The 27740-nt window shown below is 34.5% G+C and overlaps 1 protein-coding gene across 11 annotated transcripts in view; it reads right to left on the bottom strand.

The window, feature by feature from the left end:
• Window positions 1-27740, bottom strand: part of Ncoa1 (nuclear receptor coactivator 1) — a 253377-nt gene that overhangs the window by 85215 nt on the left and 140422 nt on the right. For all 11 annotated transcript variants that reach the window (XM_058578392.1, XM_046441371.2, XM_058578391.1 and 8 more), the window contains 4 exons: window positions 20648-20753; window positions 16810-16976; window positions 10418-10515; window positions 1387-1564 (listed from right to left, as the gene is read on the bottom strand). In XM_058578392.1, the coding sequence (XP_058434375.1) occupies window positions 1387-1564; window positions 10418-10515; window positions 16810-16976; window positions 20648-20753 (549 nt within the window). The remainder of the gene's footprint in view (window positions 1-1386; window positions 1565-10417; window positions 10516-16809; window positions 16977-20647; window positions 20754-27740) is intronic.

The raw sequence follows: 27740 nt of genomic DNA, 5'->3' as shown, positions 1-27740 counted from the left end.
ATTTACCCCCTGACAGTGATTGGGAGCAACCTGAATAGTCACGGATCTACAGTAATCATGGTGAGAAGATTAATGTTTGGCCCTCCCACAAACAATAAGCCCCTTCTTCAGGAGGCAGAAGATAGATCAATTTTGTTTTCCATGACTTCAGTTCTCCTAATCAGGCAAGTTCTTAAACCCAACAGATAGTTTGTTATCACAGATGAGAAAATGAAATGATTTTGTGAAACATAAAAATAAAATGCAGTATCTTAGTTAAATCCACATGTCAGTATTCCTTAAAATCTGTGGAAATCAGAACAAAAGAAATCTAGAGTCCAGTGCTAGGGAAAGAAATCTCAGTATTACCCACAGTGATGTCAAGGGAACATTAAATTGTTTGACTTCCCTATCTGCCTGCCTCAATTTCCATACTTAATATTGGTTACAGTCCCAACTCTACTATTCAGATGCTTCATCATGTATCATCAATGTGGAAAACTGATGTGTGATTAATTTATCTGTGAAGAAACCGGTCTTATTTCAGAGCTCGTTAAACAAAGAAATGATGGGAAATACCATATACTTCCCATTTGTCAACAAAATGTACACTGACTATTGGAAACACTCAGATAGATACATAGGAATTCAATCACCAAAAATAATTGAAACTTGAGTGCTGGAAAGCTTTAGTAGGAGCCTGAAATGTTAAGAAATAAACAAATGGCTACTGTTAGGCCATCCATTGTAAGGAAAATAAAAGTGGGGCACGAGAAGAGTTCTCTCCACACAATCCATGCCTTCAGAGATTTAGTAAAAGTCACCTAACTCCTAAGGATACAGCCCTGCCCCAAAATACAATTTAATAAATGGAACAACAACTGGAAACCAACCCTATCCATCCTCTTGGCTAGAGTCCTTGGCAGTGGACGAGTCATCCAATCAGTCCTGGCACTGCTGAGTTCAAAGTACTTACATCTAAAAATGTCTATTTCAACAGGTATATAATATGGCAATATATCCCCACCCTCGTCTTTCTTTTCTTTTTCTTTAAGCAGTGTAGTGGGAAAGGGACATATATCCCTTCTTGAACATAATCAAAACTGAAAACAAAGTGAATTTTCTTGTGGCAAGGCAAGTAATTGCTCTGTCTCCCACTACTGTCCAAGATCATGAGGACACTGACAATAATAACAGAGGAAGACAATGCATGCTCTCTTACCAGCTATTCAACATATCAAAAGCTGAAATTGTATTAAAATATTTTAAATATATATTATTTTATACTATAAAAATATATAATATTATATGTTATAGATTTAATAATAATCAAATATTATCTCATATATTATGAAGAAAGAAGCTATGAAGAGTTAGTACTCTTTTTAAAAATAAATTTCTTTCTACCTAGGGATTTTGGTAGCAGATTCTTGACAAATTCTGCATGATCTCCCACGTGCAGTATGCTGTAGACGCTGGTATTCATTAATTCCTCCTGATTGTAACCCAAGTAGCTGGTCACATTCTCTGACACAAATACAATTCTCCCTTCACAGTTCACAACAAAGAAAAATCCATCCAAAGCCTGCAAAGCCAAAAAGAAAAAAAAAAAAAGAATTAAGAGATGGGGAGGTTAAAAGATAACAGAAAAGTAAACATATATTTCTTTGTCTATATATATGTCAAGTTAAAGGTAAGGGATTGCTGAAGATACCCCTTGGATACACAGGAGCCTGTTGTTATTTGTGACAAAACACTCAAAACAACTGCCTAACAATATTGAAGTCTATTCATTTTTATTTTTAGAAAAGGGAAGTTTCCCAAGTTGTGGCCTTTTCTATAGTAAGTGACTGGTGATAATATGCTACCTAGCAGATATTTCCCTAAAAATAAACACAATTTTTTTTCTATAGAGCTAAGAGGATAAAGGGGGTCAGGATTTTTAAACAGACTATATGCTAATGTTTTAAGGAGGCATGAATGTTTCAAGTAGAATGAGTCTGTCAACTTTCTTCCTTAGAAATACATTTTATGAGACAGGCTGGGTGGCACATGTGTACAATCCCAGTTACTTCAGAGGCTAAGCAGGAACATCATGAGTTTGAGATCAGCCTGGGCAACTTAGTGAGACGTTGTCTCAAAGACAGAAAGCCTCCAAAAAAAAAAAAAGAAAGAAAGAAAGAAATTTTAAGGTAGCAGATATGAAGTAACTATCCCATTCATTCAATCATAAAAATCTGTGTTAGTGAATACCTGTTCTCTGTCCTCAAGGGATTTGTGGTAAAGTGAGAGAGAGGCATTAAATATAATAAAATATCAGTGAAAAATGCAGTAGCAGAGATACTAAATATTCTATGAGCATACAGAAGGACACCTAATTTGCAACAAAAGGTTCCTTACAGAGCCCTACCCAACTTATACAAGGCACAGGGCAGAGGGGAAGAGGACTAGCATGGCACAGAAAGGGAAGGCTTAAGCAGTGTGGAGCTGCTGCAGTAGATAGCCCAGGGCAAGCCTGTGACAGGAAGAGTCAGCAGAGTGGTCAGGAACCAAATCCCAGAGATCTCCTAAGCGCTGAGATGGAGCCAGGGAACTCCAAAAAGAAACATAAGTGCCCCAGAAGGTACACTATATCTAGGGGGTGCAGGAGAAAAGCTAGAACCTCTATTTGTATTGTAATCTAAAACACAAAGAAATCACACTTAACATACAAAAACACACTTAATATACAAAAACACACTGATGCCTCACTCAGTTCAGATAGCCACAACCCTGGAATCCTGAGGGAAGATTCAGAATACTGAGGTTGACAACGGTACTTTACTTATTTGGAATATTCCCATATATTTGCAATATGCTGCAGCTTACTTGCTACAGAATGTATAAGCAATAAAAATGAGACCTTCAAAGAACAGAAATGTTTACCAAATTTTGGATGTAATATGACCATTAAAATCCTTGTATCACACAAGAGTCTGTTGTTATTTGTGGCAAAACACTTAAAACAGCTGCCTAACAATATTGAGGCCTACTCATTTTCTTTTCATAAAAGGCAAGTTTCCCAAATGTAACCTTTTCTATAATAAGTGGTTAATGATATTATGCTAACTAACAGAGAGTTCCCTAAAAATAAACACGATTGTTTTCCTTTAGGATTAAGATTATACTCCAACAATAAATGAAAAATAAACTGCTTTTCAAAAAACCATTATGCTATAGAGACAACATGTGAAAACAGAAGTTTAGAAATGTTACCAAAGTTTTGATTTTGTTGCTGAAAACGATGTAAAATGCACATAAAAATTTCTCTCCTCAGTTTAAATTCTTTGAAACTTTGACCTGTTGAAAAACCTTTCAACAAGAGTTTAAATGGGCTTAAATTCATTCTTAAAATATGAAAATGCAACTTGTTCTGATTCACTTAGAAGAATCACTCTCTGAGATCAAGAAAGATGAAGGGTCAATGAAAACCTCTGTATAATGGGATAGGATTTTAAAACGAGTAAATTGTGATTTAATAGATGCATTCAATGTAAGACTTTTCCTTTTGAATCTACTTATTTTTGTGAGGTATCTTTTTCAGCTAAGATTATTAATTTTTTAAAATGACAATTATATATTTGTGGTACAAATATGTTAATAAGTGTAATTTAACTTGCTGAAATTGCTATACATATTTGAAATATGTATACATTATGAAATGGCTAAATTACACTTATTAACATGTGCATGTGCATCTTCTTTGTGATGAAAACACTTAAAATCTAGTCTCTTAGCAACTTTTAGTATATAATGATTGTAATAATTGTTAACACAGGGTTGGGAATGTGGCTCAAGCGGTAGCGCGCTCGCCTGGCATGCCCAGGTTCAATCCTCAGCACCACATACAAACAAAGATGTTGTGTCCGACGAAAACTAGAAAAAAAAAAATATTAAAATTCTCTCTCACTCTCTCTTTAAAAAAAAATAATAATTGTTAACACAACGGAATACAATAGGTCTTATTCCTCCTGTTTACTTGAATTTTTTTTCTTTCTTTTTTTTTTTTTTTTGTAGTCACTGGGTCAAGGGTTGAATCTAGTTGAATCATGTTCTACTACTGAGCCACTATACTCTACCCCAGCCTTAAATGAATTTTTTTGTCCTTTGAACAACATATTAAATCCCTACCCAGCCCCCATTTCCCAACCTCTAGTGACCAGTGTTCTACTCTCTGCTTCTTTTGAGTTTGCTTTCTTTGATTATGTGGTACCTGTCTTTCTGTGACTGGCTTATTTCACTTAGTATAATGTTCTCTGGGTTCATCTATGTTGTCAACTAGATACAACTAGAGTTCCTTTTTGTCCCCCCCTTAAAGGCTTAATAGTATTCTATTGTGAATTATCCGTTCATCTGCTGACACACATTTAAGGTTGAAGTGCAAATTAAAACCACTATGAGAACCACCTCACACTTGCTGAAATTGCTATTATCAAAATGACAAGATAACAAATATGTGGAAAAAAGGAGATGGGAATGTAAACTGGTACAACTATTATGGAAAACAGTCTGAAGAAATTCTCAAAAAATTAAAAACAGAATTATCAGATAACCAGCAATTCCTGGGTGGATATCCATGGGAATTAAAATCAGTATATTCGAGAAATATTAGAGATCTCATGCTCATTGTAGCAGTATTCACAACAGCCAAGATACAGAATCAACCTAGGAGCCCATCAATGGATGAATGGATGAGATTATTGTTTAAATCATTCAAACCAAATATTAAATAAGCTGAATTTAGAACTACATTTCCAAATTCCTCATTGCAAAGCATATGACCAAGATTTTAAAAAGCAATGAAGCACAGTTCCATGTTCTTATTAAAAACATTACTATTTTCTTTGGCAAGAAAAAATAAAGCTATTTTTATTCCACATGATTCCTATGACTATTTCTTATTTAGTTCATAATACAAAGGGAAAAGGGATATTATGATCAGGCATAAGTAAACCTCAACACTAGACAAATCTTCTAAAAACTAGTTTAAGTTTAGATGGACATAGGAAAGCACCCTCATACCCAACTAATATATTTAGCTATAAATTTCATTGCAGTTTATATGAAAATAGAATTGAAATATACATTTTTAAAGCACATCTAAAATTTCTTTTACAATATTCTTGGATAATAATTGGATCAGTATAAATATAACTTAACTTCCTTAAATTTTTGTTTTTATACTTAAACAAATTTTTTAAATATGAGGATGAAGCAAATAGTAGATCTGCAAAAATCCCACCCCAAAGAGAATGGTAATATTTCAGGAAATACTGTTTGAAACTATTCCTAGGAATATACAAAGATTTATACTTTCTAAAAGTATGTCTGATTAATATAATCAGCTATTAATTGCTCCTGTTCTATAAGTTTCCTCATATGTTGTACATACAATCAATTTCTACGTGTGCTCTTAGGGAGGAATCTTCCTGTTCCTCTGTGTTCTGACAGCTGGTCTCATGTTGTGCTGCGCATAGAGATGATAACAAATGCTTGTCCACTGAGTAGAACAAAGTCAATCGGAGAGCTTTTCCCTCTGCCTAAGATGTTGCCCTTTGAAGAGAAACACCTTGTATCTCAGCAGGGCTCACAATGGCCAAGGCTTTTCACAGGGACCTGACTTTAAATGAGACTACCACATAGGAGTTAGTCACTGGACAAAATTCTGGGAATAAAACACATAATTGTCAATATCTTGGTAGTCTCTGAGGGGGAAAAAGACAAGTACACCCAGATATAAGTTAGTACAAAAGAGGAATTCACAAAAGTTACAGACATAGAGTGAGGCTCCCACAGTGGGGAAGGGATAAACATGCCTTGGGTGAGGTTTCCTGAAGGAGGTGATACTCCTCCTGACCTGAGGCTTGAAGGACAGAGGGGCAATGAAGGTGGACCAGGGAAGGAAAGGACAGAGGAAACAATTCAGAGACTTTTTTTTAAAGTGTTCTTTTATGTATTTGTAATATCTGTGTTACATTTAATAGAAAAAAATCATTTTAATTTTCAAGGAAAAACAAAAAAATAAGGAATATATCCTGAAGACAATGAGTGACATGCTCTGCTTCTACAAAGATCCACTAGCAGTGGGTGTGGGGTGTAGATCCAAGGAAGACCAGGTACAATGCTATCATGTCACTTGTTCAAACAAGTGCCTGAACTGAGCAATGGTAGTGGAAGTTATAGAACTTGATAGGGGATAGAATAAACAGCACCTGGTGGCCTCCAGCAGCTGTGGAAGCTGTGGAAAAAAAAAATAGACATAGACATAGATACAGACTTGGATAAAGTTTCCCAGGAAATACGAACAGAACAACAAAAGGAAAAGAGCCAAGGTTAGAACCCTGAGCAATTAGAACATTTATGAGGAAGTTAAAGAAGCAAAATTCTGAAAAAGAGGGTAAAGAGTAGCCAGAAAGTCAAAGAAAAGTGTACCATTCAAGAGGTCATGGGAGGGCTGGGGTTGTGGCTTAGTGGCAGAGAGATCATCTAGCATGTGCAAGGCCTTGAGTTTGATTCTCAGCACTGCATAAAAATAAATACAGATATTATGTCCAACTACAACTAAAAAATTATATATATATACATATATATATATATATATTTTTTTTTTTTAAAGAAGTAATGGGAGCTGGGAATGGTGTTGCATGCCTGTAATCCTAGCAGCTCGGGAGGCTGAGACAGGAAGATCACCGAGTTCAAAGCCAACCTCAAAAGTGAGGTGCTAAACAACTCAGTGAGACCCTGTCTCTAAATAAAATACAAAACAGGGCTAGGGATGTGGCTCAGTGGTTGAGTGCCCCTGAATTCAGTCCCCCCAAAAAAGAGGTCATGGATATTTCAAGCAAGAGGGAAGAGGTGGCCAGGTGTCCAAAGCCACATAGAAATGTAAAGAATGGTGTTAAGCAAGGTAAAGTAGATTGAATGTACATGCAAAGTACGAGATCTCATTGTCTGAAACAGAATTTTTCTTGGCCATAATGAGAAATAAGGAGGGTTGGGGTAAATAATGGTAAGTTTTGAGTAGGAAGGAGGCAGAAGAATTTAGCAGGAAACAACAGTTTGAGGAGTTTAAATACAAATGTTAATGAATTGTCGATTTTAATTTTAATAACAATTTAATCCTAATAACAATTCCATGATGGGATCATGAATTCATCTAGTAGATTGACACGCAGTAGGTGTTCCTCAAAGATCTGTTGAATAAATAAATCCTAATACATCTCTCTCAAGTTGTGAAGAAATTTCCTCTAATACCTTTCCTTCTTAACTCATGCTGTCTTTATTTTATGTTTAAAGTAAAAAGAGAAATAAATTAAATGTTGCATAGTGAGAATTTTTCATACTATGTTGGACACTGGGTCACTTTTCAGAAGTGGAGACCTTCCATCTGGGCAAGCTATTCAAATGAACTTCCTGCAGTAATGGAAATCTCTGTATCTGTTGTACAACAGAGATGTGACTATATACAAGTAGATAACAGAACACTTTAAATGTGAATGATCAGACTGAGGCATTGCATTTTTAACTCTTCTAACTTAAATTTAAATGTCCATATGGCCAGTGGCTATCATGTTAAACAGTGCAGCTCTAAACTGCAGCCTGAATAATGTAACAGAAAATCTCTTGGCAATTTTTCTACCACTTCCTGCACTAGATGCTCTGAATTAGACTCCATAAAGTTTTGATCAATAGGTACAAAGTTGGGGGATAAAGAAGGGATAGAAAAGATACTATGTTGTCCATGAGAGCAACATTGAAGTCTATAAAATTCAGTAATTCTATTTTAAAGTTTATTTCACATAACTGCAGCTCATCAATAAAAATATCACTAGTTTCTTGAGGTCAAGGTTTTAAATAAATTTCTACTATTTTCAAATTTCTAATTTGATTTGCTTTTTTGTATTTGAAAATGCTCATTTAGCAACATTTAACTCATGTGTGTTAGTTTTCCTTTGATTTATGATAGTTTTCAGGGTAATATAATTGCATCAACTGAAAAAAATTCTCATTTTGTCCTTTTTTTTAAAAATTAGAGCTTTATGGTTAATCTCATAGTAGTTGGGTTCATCTCTACATACTCATACATGCATAGAAATCTATTTCAGTCCAAGATCCCCCTTTTCCATTCTACCCTCTTTCGTCCTCTTCTCCTTTCTCCACTCTACTAGATTCACTTTGCCTTCTTGTAGTTAGTTTTGAATGAATGCTATCCTATCATTGTCTGAAAGAAGGTGGATTTTTCTGATAGAGAAATAATGATTTTTCTTATCAATTAAAGTAAAAGTAGTACTATTCTGTTTCTAGTTGTGCTTTATTCAGTTGTAGATATTCTATTTGCCCTCCTCATTAATCTGTGTGTTTACTGAGGACTGTATGGAAAGACTAAGATTTAAATGATCATTGTTTCCCTACAAGAACTCTCAAAGAATTGTAAAACTAATACTTCTTCAGTGTCTCAAATGACACTATATGCATATATACAGACAGACAGATACACACACACACATACACACACTTATATAAAATTTAATTATTTGAAAGGAAATACAAAGTTTTGGCCAGTTTAATAATTCAGAGCTAAGAAGCATAATTCCCATAGAAAAACTAGGAGGGGTGAAAACACAAGTCTACAACTTCTGCAAAGTAGCAGCAAGAAGTGCCAGGAAAGTTCAGATCAGGTTTCCAGGGGTCCAGTTGCAATAGAGTAGCAGGATGTGGCAAGTAGTGAATAGAGAGCAGAGATGAAGGTGGAAGTGAGACATTTTTTTCACTTATTTCTCTCCATATTAAATTAAAAACTTCAAAATTCAGCAAAATTGAAAGAATTTGGTAGTGAAAATGTGTATATCCACCACCCAGATTCTACCAATAACATTTCAAAAAATATTTTTAGTTGTAGATGGACATAATAACTTTATTTTACTTATTTTTATATGTGGTGCTGAGGATTGAACCCAGTACCTCACATGTGCTAGGCAAGCACTGTACCACTGAGCCATAATCCCAGCCCAACCAACAACATTTTTACTACACTGTTAAAATACTGTTTTCTAAGATGCAATCATGTATAATGCGATCAATCTGATAGGCTATAGAAAGAACGTAATAAAAAAAAAAATCAGCCTCAGTTATATGTAGTGTCTTTCCCTGCCCCTCTGGTTCTGGGAACGAATTTGCTCACAGTAGTTTCCATACCCATTTCAATAGCAAATGTCTATTATATTTTACAATATTGTGCACTGTTTCCTAGTAAAAATCATTAGAATCAAATATAAAGTAACAAAACGCTTTTACAATGTGGATGAGAAATGAAGTATTTAGGTTTTTGAGGGGGAAGTTACTAAGAGCAGGACAGCTTGTTGTAAGTACAGAACAGAAGATGTGGAGAAGTAAAGGCAAGGAGGACATATTTGGATGTCCACCCTATAGGATGAAGAGGGAAGCAACATTAATACAAATACTCTGGGGCTGGAAAAGCAAGAACTGAATTTTGAGATTTTTTTTTTTTACATTAGCCATAGGTAGAGGGAACTATTATTAATATAAAAGATGAAAAAGTTATGGTAGTAGGACAAAACGTATAAAATAATTTGAAAATAAAGAGACATATGCATATTTGTTAAGAAGACTATCAGAAAGGAGGACTTGAAGAAAGGACAAGGAAAGAAGAATTTATATATATTTGTGTTTAATATATATAAAATTTGGTCTAGAGATAGAAAAGTAGGCATGGTGGCAAATGAGTGTATATGGACACAGAGATGTGTGTTTCTGAACATTCATGTATGAGAGAAAGCATTTAAAGTGATGAGACTGCCTGGAAATAAAATTTATGTGCTGAAAATACAGAAGGTGAAAATCAGATGGGAGAGACAGTGCTGAAAATTACACAGTAATTACATTGTCATTCAAGTTTAAAAGTGCCTCACTTTACAAAGTTTGATAGTAATTCTCTTAGAATGTTTACATAAGCAATTTTAAAAATTTTATTCAGAAAACCTTCCACAACATCTACTCCAATAAAGTGAGGCAACCTTCATTTAAAAATGAAATTCTATAGTATCATAGATAGTACTAGGAGCTAAACAATGCTGATGTTTTATTTTCCCAGCTAGTTCTAACCATCTCAGAAATAAAAGACAAAGTCATGTAGTAGGCTTCATCTGACAACCTGAAACACTTTTATGAAAATATCTCATATTCATTATTCACATTTAACTCTGAAATAGTTATCAACTATCAAATAGTTTTCATAATAAAGTAATTACAAAAAGTTATTAAAAATGTGGCTTTGTTTCACAGTTTATTAACTGAATGTGAGACATAAAAAAAAGATGATGAAAAAGACCAAATTGGCAAGAACAAAGATTTTAATTTCGGGGTCAATGAGGACATTTACCTCCAAAAGAAGAGGTCCCAAGGATTCCTTTTCTATTACTCCTTGACTACTCGATGAGATATCTGATTTCTGAACATCATCATCAGTTGTTGATTTTTCTGCAATAAAGAAACTTCAAAAATCACACATCCAAAAAGAGTTCATTTCTGTAAAGGCAAGCTCTAACAATAAATAATAATTAAAAAAAATCAAGTTCATGTTGATTAAATTACAGTATATGAAAAGCAAAACATTTACAATTTTAGAGAAAACCTAAGATAGGAATCATTATGAATAGTTTCCATCCTAAGGTATGTGAAACAGAAGCAATGTGCAATTTCTGGGTCTTGGCTGTAAAACGGAGGAGGCATGCCTTGAAATTCTTATCAGCTGGTACATGGGCAAGTGAGCCTTGCTGACCACATGGATAATGGCAATGCCCTAGGAATGGCAGAGTAAAAAAGATAGAAGGAGTGTGAATTCTTGATACCTACCCAGACTATCTTGTTAAAGCCATTGCATTTTGGGTATCTTGGTACAGTAGCATGGCTGATATTCTATTTAATGTACTCCATTCTTCTCAATAACAAGCTTATTTGCTGTAGTCTGCTCATATTTGTGCCATTGATAGACATACTCTATTGATATGCTATCATGAAAGGTAAGAATTTAACTTAGACCAACCTGCTACAACACACATTTCCCCTCCTCTCAATATATGTAGTTAAAACAATTCTTACAGCAATCAATACTTAGTATCTATGTTACTGTGGATAAATAAATATACTTTATAAGTAAGCCAAGGTATGTGCTATCATTTTAATTTCTCTTATGTTGTATGTAGTTTCAAATTTCCAGCATAGTTTAAATCATCCCTGCCTGAAATATCCTCCTGAGTTTAAAATTTTCTCTCAATTTGTCAGTTATCAGACACTCTTATATAAGTCTTCCTTTTATTTATTTATTTCATGGAAATATTCCTCCTAGAGTCTTCTATCCACCTGTTCCACTGCAGCTGGCTATTTTGTCAGGGTGTGGCACAACTGTAATCTTGGCTCTCCTTTTAGTTTTCTTGAGCATTAAGATTTTATTCGTTTCTCCAGGTTAAGATCCTAAGCCTTTGTTTCTTTGTTTACTACTTAGGTTTTGATGGCGATTTCTGGGAAAGGTACATTGGGAGATAACATTTTTGAGGCTGACCGTCTGAAAATATCTGTGTTCCACTTATAACAATTTGGATGAATTCAGAATTCTAGGTCTAATAATAAGTCTAGTTCTCAAAGTTATTTAGAACCCATTCCAAAAGCAATTTGGTGTGTTAAGACCTATTTTTCCTTCTCTCTCTTTTTTCTGCTTCCTGGTGCTTTAAAATATCACTAAATTGTATATCAGTGTAAATTTTTTTCATTAACTATGCTGGGTACTACAAAATCGATTTCAATCTAGAAACTTATACCCTTTGAGTTATATGAAAAATTTTTAAAAATTCCTCTTATCATTTATTCATCTCTACCTAGTCTGTTCTTTTTTTCCGAGATTAATCATTATGTTACAGCTTTTGAACCAATTCTATAAATTTCTTATCTTTTCTCTTGCTTTCCATTCCTTCTCTATTTATTTTACTTCCTCTGTTTATTTTCGTCAAATTCTTATATGTCATACATAAAAAAGTATTGTGGGGAATATAAATCAAGAAAATTTAAAGGTGCAAAGATGTGTAAGAGTTTCCTAAATTTTAAATAAGATAGTTGGGAACAATTTCATTGAGAGGATGCATTTGTGCATAGACACAAAAGGGGTGAAAGAGTGAGCCACGTGGATGTCTAGAGAAGAACATTTCAGACAGAACAGTGGGTTTAAACACCTCAGAGTGAGTGTGGATGGCTGGGCAGAAGGTATGAGGAGGCAAAGAGGAGAAACGTGGTACAGAGGTAAAGATTTTTTCAGATATCCTAGGGTATTTGTTTTTTGTTTTTTTGTTACTAGGGATTGAACTAAGGGGCACGCAACCACTGAGCCATATCCCCAGCACTACTTTGTATCTTTTTTTTAATATATAATTTTTAAGTTGTTGATAGACCTTTATTTATTTACTTATATGTGGTGCTGAGAATTGAACCCAGTGCCCCATGTATGCCAGACAAGTGTGCTACTGCTAAGCCATAGCCCCAGCCCCACCATTTTGTATCTTATTTAGAGACAGGGTTACTTAGCGCCTGGCTTTGAACTCACGATCCTCCTGTCTCAGCCTCCAGAGCCATTGATTACACTGCACCTGGCCAGATGTCCTTTTGCTAAGTTCCTAAAGTTACTCTTTTTCATGGGTAAAACATCTTTGCTGTGCCTCTGAGGAACTGTTAAGATTTCTTCTGCTTCCTGTATTCTCTGCTTCCTCTGAGTTCCCTTTTTCTTTTGTGTGTTTGCTTGCTTTGTTCTTTCACATTACAGGTTTTCCTAAAATATATGGGGTTTTGTTCATAATAAAGGATAAAGTTCTAAAATGCCGACTGACAACTGTGTGAGAAGTGGAGGCAAGGTGAGAAGCGAATTTTTCATTTGAGGACCATCCCCTAATTTCTCTTCCTTTGGACTGCTCAGTGTACCCAGAAGAATGCCACCATCATCAGCTTAGAGTGTGTGAGCCAGGCTGCTGGTCTGTAGGCTTCCAGTACAGTTTCTCCTGTTTGCTAAATCAGTTGTCACTAAACTGTTTTTTAGCTTCTAAAAATCTTTAAATCTTTATATCACAGAACTAATCAACTTAAGTTTATTTGTCTATAGTTTAATCATACTTTTGCTACTAATCTAGCTTGTTACTTGTGCTTTACTCACCATAGATTATTTGCTTTTTGTTTATACAACATTCAGTCTAAAATCACCCTCAGAAGCACTTTTCTGTGGCACTTTCATGGGGCTAGGTGTGGGAACATTCCTTCAAAAAATGTCTTCTTGCCTTTGTGTCTGGTAGGCAACCCAGGGGTTTAATGGTGTGTGGTTTCCAGTCAATATGGGTAATATGAATATGAATAATAAGAGTTTTTTCAAAGATTATCCCCCACCTCTGCACCTACTCTTGCCAGGCAGAGGCAAGATTCCTCAGGCAGGGTGGTTTTCCCTTCATGAAGTCACTGTTCTTTACAGACACACTGTAGCCTCAGCTCACACACTTGACTTGTGTCTCCTATCTTAATCTGCTGTGCCACTGGGTCCTATAACCTCCCCAGGCAACTAACTTTTTTTTTTTAAATTTTTTATTGTTGGTTGTTCAAAACATTACATAGTTCTTGATATATCATATTTCACACTTTGATTCAAGTGGGTTATGAACTCCCATTTTTACCCCGTATACAGATTGCAGAATCACATCAGTTACACATCCATTGATTTACATATTGCCATACTAGTGTCTGTTGTATTCTGCTGCCTTTCCTATCCTCTACTATCCCCCCTCCCCTCCCCTCCCCTCCCCTCTTCTCTCTCTACCCCCTCTACTGTCATTCATTTCTCCCCCTTGTATTATTTTTCCCTTTCCCCTCACTTCCTCTTGTATGTAATTTTGTATAACCCTGAGGGTCTCCTTCCATTTCCATGCAATTTCCCTTCTCTCTCCCTTTCCCTCCCACCTCTCATCCCTGTTTAATGTTAATCTTCTTCTCATGCTCTTCGTCCCTACTCTGTTCTTAGTTACTCTCCTTATATCAAAGAAGACATTGGGCATTTGTTTTTTAGGGATTGGCTAGCTTCACTTAGCATAATCTGCTCTAATGCCATCCATTTCCCTGCAAATTCTTTGATTTTGTCATTTTTTAATGCAGAGTAATACTCCACTGTGTATAAATGCCACATTTTTTTTATCCATTCGTCCATTGAAGGGCATCTAGGTTGGTTCCACAGTCTTGCTATTGTGAATTGTGCTGCTATGAACATCGATGTAGCAGTGTCCCTGTAGCATGCTCTTTTTAGGTCTTTAGGGAATAGACCAAGAAGGGGAATAGCTGGGTCAAATGGTGGCTCCATTCCCAGCTTTCCAAGAAATCTCCATACTGCTTTCCAAATTGGCTGCACCAATCTGCAGTCCCACCAGCAATGTACAAGTGTACCCTTTTCCCCACATCCTCGCCAGCACTTGTTGTTGTTTGACTTCATAATGGCTGCCAATCTTACTGGAGTGAGATGGTATCTTAAGGTGGTTTTGATTTGCATTTCTCTGACTGCTAGAGATGGTGAGCATTTTTTCATGTACTTGTTGATTGACTGTATGTCCTCCTCTGAGAAGTGTCTGTTCAGGTCCTTGGCCCATTTGTTGATTGGGTTGTTTGTTCTCTTATTGTCTAATTTTTTGAGTTCTTTGTATACTCTGGATATTAGGGCTCTATCTGAAGTGTGAGGAGTAAAGATTTGTTCCCAGGGTGTAGGCTCCCTATTTACCTCTCTTATTGTTTCTTTTGCTGAGAAAAAACTTTTTAGTTTGAGTAAGTCCCATTTGTTGATTCTAGTTATTAACTTTTGTGCTATGGGTGTCCTATTGAGGAATTTGGAGCCCGACCCCACCGACTGTAGATCGTAGCCAACTTTTTCTTCTATCAGACGGCGCGTCTCTGATTTGATATCAAGCTCCTTGATCCATTTTCAATTCACTTTTGTGCATGGCGAGAGAAAGGGATTCAGTTTCATTTTGTTGCATATGGGTTTCCAGTTTTCCCAGCACCATTTGTTGAAGATGCTATCCTTCCTCCATTGCATGCTTTTAGCCCCTTTATCAAATATAAGATAGTTGTAGTTTTGTGGATTGGTTTCTGTGTCCTCTATTCTGTACCATTGGTCCACCCGCCTGTTTTGGTACCAGTACCATGCTGTTTTTGTTACTATTGCTCTGTAGTATAGTTTGAAGTCTGGTATCGCTATACCGCCTGATTCACACTTCCTGCTTAGCATTGTTTTTGCTATTCTGGGTCTTTTATTTTTCCATATGAATTTCATGATTGCTTTCTCTATTTCTACAAGAAATGCCGTTGGGATTTTGATTGGCATTGCATTAAACCTATAGAAAACTTTTGGTAATATCGCCATTTTGATGATGTTAGTTCTGCCAATCCATGAACAGGGTATATTTTTCCATCTTCTAAGATCTTCTTCTATTTCTCTCTTTAGGGTTCTGTAGTTTTCATTGTATAAGTCTTTCACCTCTTTTGTTAGGTTGATTCCCAAGTATTTTATTTTTTTTTTGAGGATATTGTGAATGGAGTGGTTGTCCTCATTTCCATCTCAGAGGATTTGTCGCTGATATACAGGAATGCCTTTGATTTATGCGTGTTGATTTTATATCCTGCCACTTTGCTGAATTCATTTATTAGCTCTAATACTTTCTTTGTAGACCCTTTTGGGTCTGCTAGGTATAGAATCATGTCACCTGCAAATACTGATAATTTAAGTTCTTCTTTTCCTATTTTTATGCCTTTAATTTCTTTCGTCTGTCTAATTGCTCTGGCCAGTGTTTCGAGAACGATGTTGAACAGAAGTGGTGAGAGAGGGCATCCCTGTCTTGTTCCAGATTTTAGAGGGAATGCCTTCAATGTTTCCCCATTCAGAATGATGCTAGCCTGAGGCTTAGCATAGACTGCTTTTACAATTTTGAGGTATGTTCCTGTTATCCCTAGTTTTTCTAGAGTTTTGAACATACAGGGATGCTGTACTTTGTCGAATGCTTTTTCTGCATCTATCGAGATGATCATATGGTTCTTATTCTTAAGTCTATTGATGTGGTGAATAACATTTATTGATTTCCGTATATTGAACCAGCCTTGCATCCCAGGGATGAATCCTACTTGATCATGGTGCACAATTTTTTTGATATGTTTTTGTATCCGATTCGCCAGAATTTTATTGAGGATTTTTGCATCTAGGTTCATTAGAGATATTGGTCTGTAGTTTTCTTTCTTTGAAGTGTCTTTGTCTGGTTTAGGAATCAGGGTGATGTTGGCCTCGTGATTTTGGAAGTTCTCCCTCCTTTTCTATTTCCTGATATAGCTTGAAAAGTATTGGTATTGGTTCTTCTTTAAAGGTTTTGTAAAACTCTGCTGAATACCCATCCAGTCCTGGGTTTTTCTTAGTTGGTAGTCTTTTGATGGTTTCTTCTATTTCCTCAATTGAAATTGGTCTGTTTAGGTTGTCTATATCCTCCTGACTCAGTCAGATTTTAGAGGGAATGCCCAGGCAACTAACTTTTCAAGTGAACTTAGTAAACCACTTTCTTATAACAAGAAAGCACTCAGACTCAATAAAATAAATAGCTTCTAAACAGAAACATTTCTTTAAAAAAAATCATGAAGGTCAATGCAGTTTCTTAATAATTAGAGAGTAGAAGCATTTATTATAAATACTTAACAACAAAGGACAGCTATTTTTGTTTTTACCTTGTTCCATTCTCTTCATTAGCTGTATCTGATCGACTGTTTTCTTCAAAATCTTGCATTTGTCTGGTTTTACACTCAAGCTGTCAATGTCACTGATGTTGGCAGACAGTAACTCAGCTAGTTCTTCTAAATATTTATTTTCTTGCTCCCTGCGCCTCTTTTCAGTGCTGTAACACAAAGAAAACCAGTTAGCATATATTTATATCATGTAATTTCTTTCTCTGATCAAGTACTTAATGTTTGCATATTTAGAGAAGTCCTTTTTATTGAAAATATAAAACCATATTTTAGAAAGCAATTTAAATTCACATCTAAAAAACAGACATTACAAAAACCATAGTGCAGAAAATGAATGAAATAAAGTGAATAAAAGCTGTTAACAGATGTATTCTCCAATGAATATCTGTAAATAACAAATGATTACTAGATATTAGAAGGAACGAGATAGTAAATTTACTAGTTGCACTTGGAACTACTTCACATTCTAGATAACCCTTTGAAATAGAAAAATCTGAATTTTCAAATAACTTTGTTATAAATTAAGCAGGGCAGACTATGCTAGAGAGCTCAAATGAACTATAATTAGAAATCTGATAAATTCTTGATTCTTATTCTGATTAGACCATTATTTGGTCCTCATCAAAAAGAAAAAGGCATTTATTTCAAAGTAAAATTTTAAAAAATACAGATAATGGTACAGAGAATATACACAGCTTTGTCCTAATAGAAAAAAGTTATCAACTTATATGTTCTCATCAATATAATAAGAAGACTCAAATTCATCTTAAAGCAAAATATAAGAACAAAGAATAACATGCATATAGCCAGTGCTTTACAAAACACTGAAATGAATGTACTGAAAGGTTATTATTCTTTTTTGTTTTTTAGTCTTGACTGGTTTATTTATCGAAATCATCAGACAACTTGCAATAATCAAGCAACAATCAAATTCATTTAGTTGCATATAAAAGTGGTAGAAAAGAAAAGGGAAAGATCAGTTGCTAAAAACCTCATAATTGAAAATAATTAAAATATCATTTACTTAATCATAATTTAAGATATTTTAAAAGCAATAGTATTTATATAACACAGTGAGTTAAAAAGAACCAAATCCACTATCTACTTTATTTGCCTACATAAAACAAAATACTATAAAATGGTACATATCCCAAAACAAAATCAAATTTTAAAACTATACTAAATCATGTTTTCTTTGACTTTTAAATCTTTCACTAATGAGGAATTATTCCCAGTTTGTTTAACAATACTTTATTAATTAATTTTATAATAACTCTATCAAACTAATAAATAACTATTTCCACAGCAAGATATTTTGACAAACTTCACACCACAGTACTGAAAGCAAAGCATAAATAAGGACCATACATTTTGATATGTACAAGGTTTTAGCTCTGCAACCTGATAATATTTTGAGGACATGTGATTTTACTTTAGAGGAAATAGCATGGAAATGGAAGAGAGATCAGTGGAGTGAGAGGTAGGTACTGAGGTGGAAGGAGAAGGGATGGGAAAAGGGAAAAACATTAGAATGAATCTGACCAAATTTTCCTATGTACACATATGAATATACCACAGAGAATCTCACCTTTATGTACATTCACAAGGCACTGATTAAAAAAAACTATAAATAAATAGAAGAAAGATCAGTAGAGAAAAGGGAATAGGAAAAGGGTTGGGGAAAGGAAAGGGGAAAGTACTCAGGACTAAATGACAGCAAATTCTATTCCATGCTTGTATAATTATGCTAAAATGAACCCTAACACTATGTATAACTAGACTGAATTAATAAAAGAAACACTCATGTATAAAATTGGAGGTCTGTATGGGGATGTTTGCCTCAGTGTTGGTTGTAAGCAAACATTTGTAACAAACAATTTGCTTATCTCTCGGGAATGTCTATCTGTAGAGAAATGGATTTTTTCAAATATGATGTATTCATGCAATACAATCCAATTAAAAGTTACTAAGACTCAATAAATCTATGTATATTTAAATCTCAAGATCCATGCTGAAAAAAGTATATTATGGAAGATTATATATAGTATTATACAACTTATATAAATTTAATAAACATCCTATATTGTTCACAGATAACTATGTGTATATATAATGAGTAAATAGAATGGAGGAATTATAGACAAATTAATTTCATTGTTAATATTTTATTTAAATAAAATTATACAAATATGATAAAATAGTAACAAGATACTAATGATACAACAAAATATTATCAACTATATGTAACTAAACATACTTACTCTATTCTTTTATATTTTTAAAATTTTTCCTCAAATAAAAAATTAAATGTAAAAGACAATAGAAATGTACTATTCCTAGGTTTCTCTTTATGAAGAACTGGCTTTATATATAAACATAAAGAACAGCATTAATTAGACAAGATACATATGGATGGTAACTTGCTATTAACCTTATTCCTAGTACTTGGACATTTATTTGTTCTAAAAGTACTTAGGGTATTGTCTTTCTGTAAGAACTCTCTCAATAGATTAAGAGAAACGGTCACTTTTCTTTTATTATCCTTGAGCCCTGGTATTCTTCTACAAAACACTTTCTTTTCCTTCCTGAAGAAAAAAAAAAAGATGTAACCAATGACATCTCTGCAGCATTAGCTCCAGATCAAGTGGCTATCAGCTAAGGGTGATTTTGCTTAACCTGTATCCAGGGGATATCTGGCAATGTTTCCAGACATTTTTGGCTATCACAAATAAGCTGCTATTTGCATTTAGTGTGTAGAAGCAGAGATCCTACTAAGTATCCTACAATATATAGGATAGCATCCCCCGCCCCCCGCCAAAAAAGAATTATCTGGCTCAAAATGTCAATAGTGTGGAGGTTGAGAAAACTTACTCTAGGTTCTAGAAGATGAATGGAATAAAATCCTCACTCTTCCCATGTAGAAAGCTACTCTTTTAATCTGATTCAGTTCCTTCTTTATCTGGTGTTTGTTAGGACTCCTTAGCAATAAGTTTCTTTTAGCTTTTTTACGGCTAAAATATTTAGCTCACAAATAACTCCATAAATAATCATTTTAAATTCCTGATATCATAATAATATATTTCTTAGTTCCCAGGATATAATTTATTTATTCACTTGACAAATATTTACCATGTCCTTACCACATATATAAACCACACATTATGCTAGGAACTGAGCATACAGTGGTAAGCAAGAACAGGTAAGTACTAGTTGGGCGTGGTGGCACACATCTGTAATTCTAGTAACTTGGGAGACTTGAGGCAGAAGGATCTTGAGTTTAAGGCCAGCCTTGGCAAGTTTGTGAGATATTGCTTCAGAATAAAAATAAAAAGGGCAGGGGATATATTTCAGTGGCAGACAGCCCTTGGGTTCAATCCCCAGTACTGGGTTGCGGGGAAGAATAAATAAGGTGCTTAATCAAATAGTAGTTTAAAGTCTAAGGGAGAAGACAATTCATGAAATAATCATATCACTAGTTAAAAAAACAATCTATAATTATGGACCAGAGCCATTAAAAAAAAACAAAAATGACGTGTGTGAAACAGACACGTGAATGAGGGAAGAGAAGACTCTCTTTAAGAAAGTAATAACTAAACTGGCATCTGAATGATGCATAAGTGTTAATTCTAGGAAATAAAGAGGAAGCAAAATGGATTGAGGGAGGGAGAAGCATGTGCAAAGACCTGGCAGGAGGAAGAAAATGTAGTGAGTATATAGGATGCAAAGAAGGCCATGAAACTTGGAGTGGACAAAACACAAGCTCCAAAGTGGCAGTGAAAACAATAAAGACACTCTGCCAAAAATAGAAGAGTGCTCCTACCTTGATGCCAGTGTGTCACATGGCGATCCTTTTCTCTTATGTGAGTCTGGGTTAGCAGGGTCGGATGAACTGTCCCCAAGGCCACTCATGTTGAAAAACTTCACACCTAAAAAGGAAGGATAAGAGTAATAAATCTATCTTATGACCTTTCCAAGCACATAACGGGAGGGGAAGCCCCTGTGTTTCTAAACATAGCCCAAATGTCTAAGTGTTTGTAGTGTCTCAATGAATAGATGACTACAACATCAAAAAGGCATCAGCATCTATACAAAACCACAAGGGCCATCAGCTACTCGTTGTTCCTACTTTTTTCCCCCTAAAATCTATAAAATAAAATTAAGAATCCCTTATAAAGTTACTGTGATCAATTAGGATTAAAATATTATTAGAATAATTAAGTAGATACTAAGTATTTCTTACATAGCAAAAAAATCACTTTCATGTGTAAATGTAAAAACTGAATAATAATACTCATTTTTGTATTTGTTACTCAGACCCTACATCGCAAAAGAATTGAAAACAACTTTACTTAAGATTTTATATTAATAGAAAAATAAATAATACATATATATAATTAACATTAAAGTGATAAATGAGGTTTGAATTTTGAATGTACTTTCCACTTTGAATTCCATAATCCTAACCTTGTGTTTATGTAGTTAGGTGACGAAGATCAAATGTTTAGTCTATGTTAGGATCTTGGTATAGATGCCAGAGAACACAAAGTCATTCCCCCAGCATGCCAGCCAGGTCTCTCACATGTTGTGCCAGTTAGTGACTATGCTTAAACATCCCTTCTGATCTGTCCCTCATCAACCACTGCTCTCTGTATCATTCCTAATGAAATTCACGCTTTCTCTGGCCTTACAATCATCATGACATTTTGGATTTTATGAGTGCCCAACAACACACCATACCATTCTCTTTTACTCCATCCACCCTCATAAAAACAGAAAATTCTTGTTAAATGGAAAAACTTGTAGCTTTTCCTTAAATTTTAAGTTATGAAATAACAACAACACTGTATGTTGGCAGTCATGCTGAGAATGTTTATTATAAAGAATGTTGAAACCTGGGGCTGAGGTTGTGGCTCAGTGATAGGGCACTTGCCTAGCATGTGTGAGACACTGGGTTTGATTTTCGGCGCCACATAAAAATAAACAAATAAAATAAAGTTCCATTGACAACTTAAAAAAAAAAAGAATGTTGAAACCTATGAAGATCTCTCACTTGGCTTTAATTAATATATCTCAGGAATTCTTTTCTGTACTCCTAAAACTCACTCACTTCTAGCTCTTTTCTGAAGATCTTTCTTGGTGTACCAATAATTCCTAAAATTTTAATCATGAAATTATTTTGTGCAACCCAAAGGAACATTTCCAATTTCTCCATGTTAAAAGTATAGTTTGGGGCTGGGGATATGGCTCAAGCGATAGTGCACTCGCCTGGCATGCATGCGGCCCGGGTTCGATCCTCAGCACCACATACAAACAAAAGATGTTGTGTCTGCCGAGAACTAAAAAATAAATATTAAAAATAAACTCTCTCTCTCTCTCTCTCTCTCCTTAAAAAAAATTAAAAAAACACTTTAAAAAAAAGTATAGTTTGTAAAAATGTCCAATCCTGAAGATTACAATCTCATAATGTTTTTATTCTTCTTTCTCTTTTACTCCTCATTTCTAATCAGTATCTATATACTGCCAATTCTTCCTTAACAAGAGACTTTAGATCATCTCCTTCTTAAATCTCAGATACAGTTTTGATCCTAGTTTGGAACCAAATTATTTCATTCTAAGATCAATGTAAGATCCTTTTATCTTGTTTTCAATTATACTCATTATTACCTCTTTTTAGGGGGTGTGCTACTGGGGGTTGAACCTAGGGTGCTCCATCACTGAGTTACATCCTAGCCCTTTTCACAAGGACTCACTGAAAAGATAAAATGTAAAAAAGATTTGAAGGAGGTAAAGGACAGAGCCATGAGACTGATATCTAGGAAGGGTGCTCCTGGCAGGGAAAGAAAAAGAGCCTTAACAAAGAACACAACTGCCTTTGAGAAACTTGAAAGAGGTGAGTGTGGCTAGAATTGGGGAATGGGAGAGTAGGGGATGGGGTCAGCAGGATAATGGAAGGCTACAACATGGAAGGCTTTAGAAAAGATGTAAAAAGACCTGACAATGATCGTTTTAGCTTCCATTCTGAAACACAAACACAAATTGAGAATAATCAGCTAAGTGATTTATTACTGGAACTAATAAAATAGAAACCATTTTTCCTGTGGAGACTCCTAGAAGCATAAATTAAGATGAACCAAATATCACAGAAGATGCCAATTACTTCATTTTCACATTTGAGTAAAACGTAAATATTATAAAATTTATTAATATAAAATGAAATTATGCAGCATTTTCATAAGGAAGTATCAATGTCAAACTTTTCAACAAAGTAGAAATAAAAAAGAGAAGAAAATTATAAATAAGGAAGATGAAAGATATGACTTCACAGCTTTGCCTTCACCTCAAAGGAAAGAGTTTGCTGACTCCTGCTTCATGCTCAGGTGCCAGTTTTGTTTCCTTACCATGTTTTCTGTCTCCTTACCATCTTTTCTGTCTCCAATGAAATTGTCATATCCCACCTGGAATTCTACTTATTTTCAAAATCACTCCTGGACCAGGAAAAGTGGCACACCTGTAATCCTAGTGATTTGGGAGGCTGAGGCAGAAGGACCCCAAACTCAAAACCAGCCTGGGCCACTTAGTGAAACCCTATCTCAAACTAAAAAATGAAAAAAGTGCTGAGAATATAGCTTAGTAGTAAAGCACCCCTGGCTTCAATCCCCAGTCCAAAAATCCAAAACAAAATATAATTCCTGGACATGTATTTCATATTATAATGTGCTTATAAGCTTAAATAAGCTGTAAATCCTTTGTCTTCAAAGGCAATTACTAGATCTCACTATATATTTAATAACATAATTCCTAAAATGTATAGAAGTTCAATAAATAAGTGATGGATTAAAAGTTATTAAGCTATTTTACTAATACTTAAAAAGATTTTTTTTCAATACTGAGGATTGAACCCAGGGGTGCTCTACCACTAGGTTATACCTCCAGCACCTCTCTTCCCTTCTTTTGGAAACAGGGTCTCACTAACTTGCAGAGGCTGGCTTTGATCCTCCTGTCTCAGCCTCTGGAGTTGCTGGGATTACAGGCACATGCCACTGTGCCCAGCTACTTTTTAAAAGATGTTTAAAGAATATTTAAGAGTTTAATGGTTAAATATTTTCTAGAACCTTTTACAAAGGCTTTCAAATTCTTTCCTGTAATTGAGAAGCATGAGTTTTCTTGAAATCCTTTATCCCCTACTTTCAACAGAATAAAGAAAAACAAAAAGCAAAACAAAACTACCTTCTTGATCTAGAAATTGGAAAAGATCTCTTCTAATTTTGAAAACCTAAATAACTACTGTTTTGGAGAAACAACCTGTAATATTTTACAGTATTATAGAAATACAAAACCATGTTGCAGTTATATAATCAAAATAATCCAATCTTACAGACTGGATAATTTTGAGTAAAAAATAAATCTTGATCTAACACAAGATTCCCACACTATGTTACCCTAAGACTACTAAACTAGCTGGAATTTCACATCTGCTAAATTTATCTAAGATTCTGGGGCTAAGGAGAGAACAGACAACAATTTAACAGCACCCAGATGGGCTAGTCTACCAAAATAAGAATCAATAGTCAAAAGGCCCCAGGAGAGCCACCAACAATATGCTGATGGTCTGATTCCAATATTAACTGTTTTCTATCTACAAAACACAATAAATAGGTCAATGCAAAACCTCTGATGAAGAAAAACCGTTAGAGCTATTATATTTGTATAGAATCTTTTAAAAGAGGTAAGGTTTCTAAGTTAAAAAAACCCTACTCATTTAAAAATTATACCCAATCTCATACAATCTCTACAGAGTAGTCTTAGGAACTAGAAATTGCATATACCTCTGTTTCTGTTCAAATGTACTAGGCTAAACCAAATTGATAGGGGCTGAAGAAACAGAACAGTGCTTTTTAATTAGGTTCAGTTAAAATTTTCTAGCTGGGCATGGTAGCACACACCTGTAATTCTAGCTCCTCTGGAAGCTGAGGCACAAGGGTCACAAATGGTGGGCAGCCTGGGCAACTTAGCAAGACCCTGTCTCAAAATAAAAAATGAAAAAGGGCTGGGATGCAGCTCATTGGTAGAGTGCTTTCCTAGCATGCACAAGGCCCTGGATCCAGTTCTCAGTACTGGGCTGGGGTTGGGGGGTCTGCATAAGAAATTTGTCATTCATCTTTTAGATTTAACTGAGAACTGCCAAATTAGAAAAAAATCAGTAACAATTAGTTAATAAACAACTCTAATAATATACTTTAAAATGCTTGTCTGGCAATATATCATCTTATGATGAGAGACACATTGAGAGCTCAATCTTCCCATGCTGATGAGATGTATGAATAACTCATAATAAATAGAAAACTCAGAGAGGGGCATGGTGTAATTAATGATGGTGGAATGTGATGATCATTATTATCCAAAATACAGGTATGAAGACACAAATTGGTATAAATATACTATGTATACAACCAGAGATATGAAAAATTGTGCTCTATATGTGTAATAAGAATTGCAATGCATTCCGCTGTCATATATAAATAAAAATAAAATAAAATAAAAAATAGAAATCTCCTGTACTACATAGTTTCTACAAAGGTACTTAGGATTCTTTAGAAAAAATTTCAATGATGACTAAAATTCTCATGTAGTAAGACAGGATGGGGAATTTAGGATGTTCATCATTCTTTTAGTGGTTGAATAACTTTCCATTGTTTGCAGAGACCATATTTTGTTTATCTGTTCACCAGCTGATGGGAATTTAAGTTGTTTCTATTTTGGGGGTATTATCAATAATGTGAATATGGACACTTATAAGTTTTTGTATGAATAGTTTTCAGTTCTCTTGGGTATATTAGGTTATATTTCATATGTAACTCTAATTTTTTGAGGAACTGTCAAACTGTTTTCCATAGTGGCTGTACTACCTTAAATTCTCACCAATACAAGAGGGTTTCAATTTTCCACATCCTTGACAAAAATAGTTATTTCCCTCTTCATTTAAAAAAAATTATAGCCACCCTAGAGGGTGTGAAATAGTGTCTCATGGTGTTGATTTATATGTCTTTAATTGCTAAATAAAACTGAGCATCTTTTCATGTACTTATTGGCCATTTGTATATTGTACTTGGAGAAATGTCAATTCAGGTATTTAGAGTTTTTTTAATAAAGTCTATTCTATATATTTAAGATATCCAACATGATATTAAAAGATAAAACATAGTAAAAAGATGACTACAGTGAAGCAAATTAACATATCAATTATATTACATAATTACTCATTTTTCCCCACTGTGGCAACAGCAATTATCACCTAGTCATTTAGTAAACAATACCTTATAATTAGCCAATTTCTTCATGTTGTATATTAGATCTTTAGACTTCTTATCCTACATATCTGGCCATCTCTAGATCCTCTGGCCTATATCTCCCCTTTCCCTGACACTTCCCTTAGTAATCACTATTTTATTTTATTTGTATTTGTGACTTTTTTTTAAACGTTTTTCAGATTCTACATATAAACAAGATCATGCCATATTTTTCTTTCTGTGTCTGACTTATTTCACTTAGCATGAACTCCAGGACCATCCAGGTTGTGGAAAATGGCAGCATCTCCTTCTTTTTAGGGCTGAATAATATTTCATCATCTAAATATGAGTTTCTTTAACCCACTATCTACTGACAGACACCTAGATTATTTGCAAATCTTGGCTACTGTGACTAATACTGCAGTGAACATGGAGTGCAGATATCTTTATGAGGTGGTAATTTCATTTCCTTTGGGTATATACCTAGAGGGAGAATTGCTAGGTTACAAGGTAATTTTGATTTTAATTTTTTTGCAACCCCACCTTTACGTATTCCCATAATAATAGCACCAATATATATTACTATCAACAGTGTACAAGGGTTCCCTTTTCCCCTTACCCTCACCAAGAGCTGTTATCTAGTCTTTTTGATACCAGCAATCCTATCAGGCATGAGGTGATATCTCATAGTGGTTTTGATTTGCATTTTCTCGATGATTAGTGATGTTGAGCACCTTTTCATATACCTGATGGCCATTTTAATGTTTTGGAGAAAATGTCTATTCAGCTCCTTTGCCCATCTGTTAAGCTGGGTTACACGTTTTCTTGTTACTGTATTCTATGTTTCTGAATTAAGTTATATATATTTTTTTTTATTGTTGAGTCATAAACACTCTTCATATTTGGGTTAACAGACCACTATCAGATATATGCCTTAAAAATATTTTCTCCCATTCTGTGTACTGTCTTTTTACTTTCTTTATAGTGTCCTTTGATGAGAAAAAGGTTTTAAATTTTGATGGAATCCAACTTAACTACTTTTTTCTTACTTACATGTGTCACCTTCCTCAAGGACAGTTTCTACTGATTGCCAGAAACCAAATTTCAGATGGTGGTTAACTCTGACCCAGAGAAGAGCTCCTGCCCCCAGAAGGCTCTGCCACAAATGGTCTGCCAAAATCTTAACCATTAAGGCCAAGTATAAAAAACACACAGGCAGGGTAGAGCTTATTGATAGGCATAAATTTAGCATGTGCAAGGCCCTGGGTTAATCCCTAACAATAAGAAGTAAATAAAATAAAAAGTTAAAAAAGTAAAGGTATAGAAATGGATTTAAAGCAATGAGTTCCTAAAAATAAAAATATCCATCTAATCTTTTTAATTTTATAAAATCTTTTAATCTTATTAATATTATAAAATCTTAAAGTGCTGTGGTAAAAGAAAATCCTGTGTAAAGTCTCTTGAAATTTCTTATGCTAATATTAAAGACATTATCAAGGTTTAAAAATATGTAATGTTTGAAATAATGTACTTAGTTTATTTGTTTACCACTTAAAGCTTATTCTAGAGATTAAAAACAATATATTCTTTCTTTGCATCAACTGTTATTTCTTTTTTTCTTGGAGG

This window comes from Marmota monax, unplaced genomic scaffold, assembly GCF_021218885.2.
Source record: "Marmota monax isolate L192 unplaced genomic scaffold, Marmota_monax_Labrador192_F-V1.1 WCK01_AAM20220418_F8-fsc00010, whole genome shotgun sequence".
Classification (NCBI taxonomy): domain Eukaryota; kingdom Metazoa; phylum Chordata; class Mammalia; order Rodentia; family Sciuridae; genus Marmota; species Marmota monax.
This window is presented reverse-complemented; position numbering and strand designations above follow the sequence as displayed.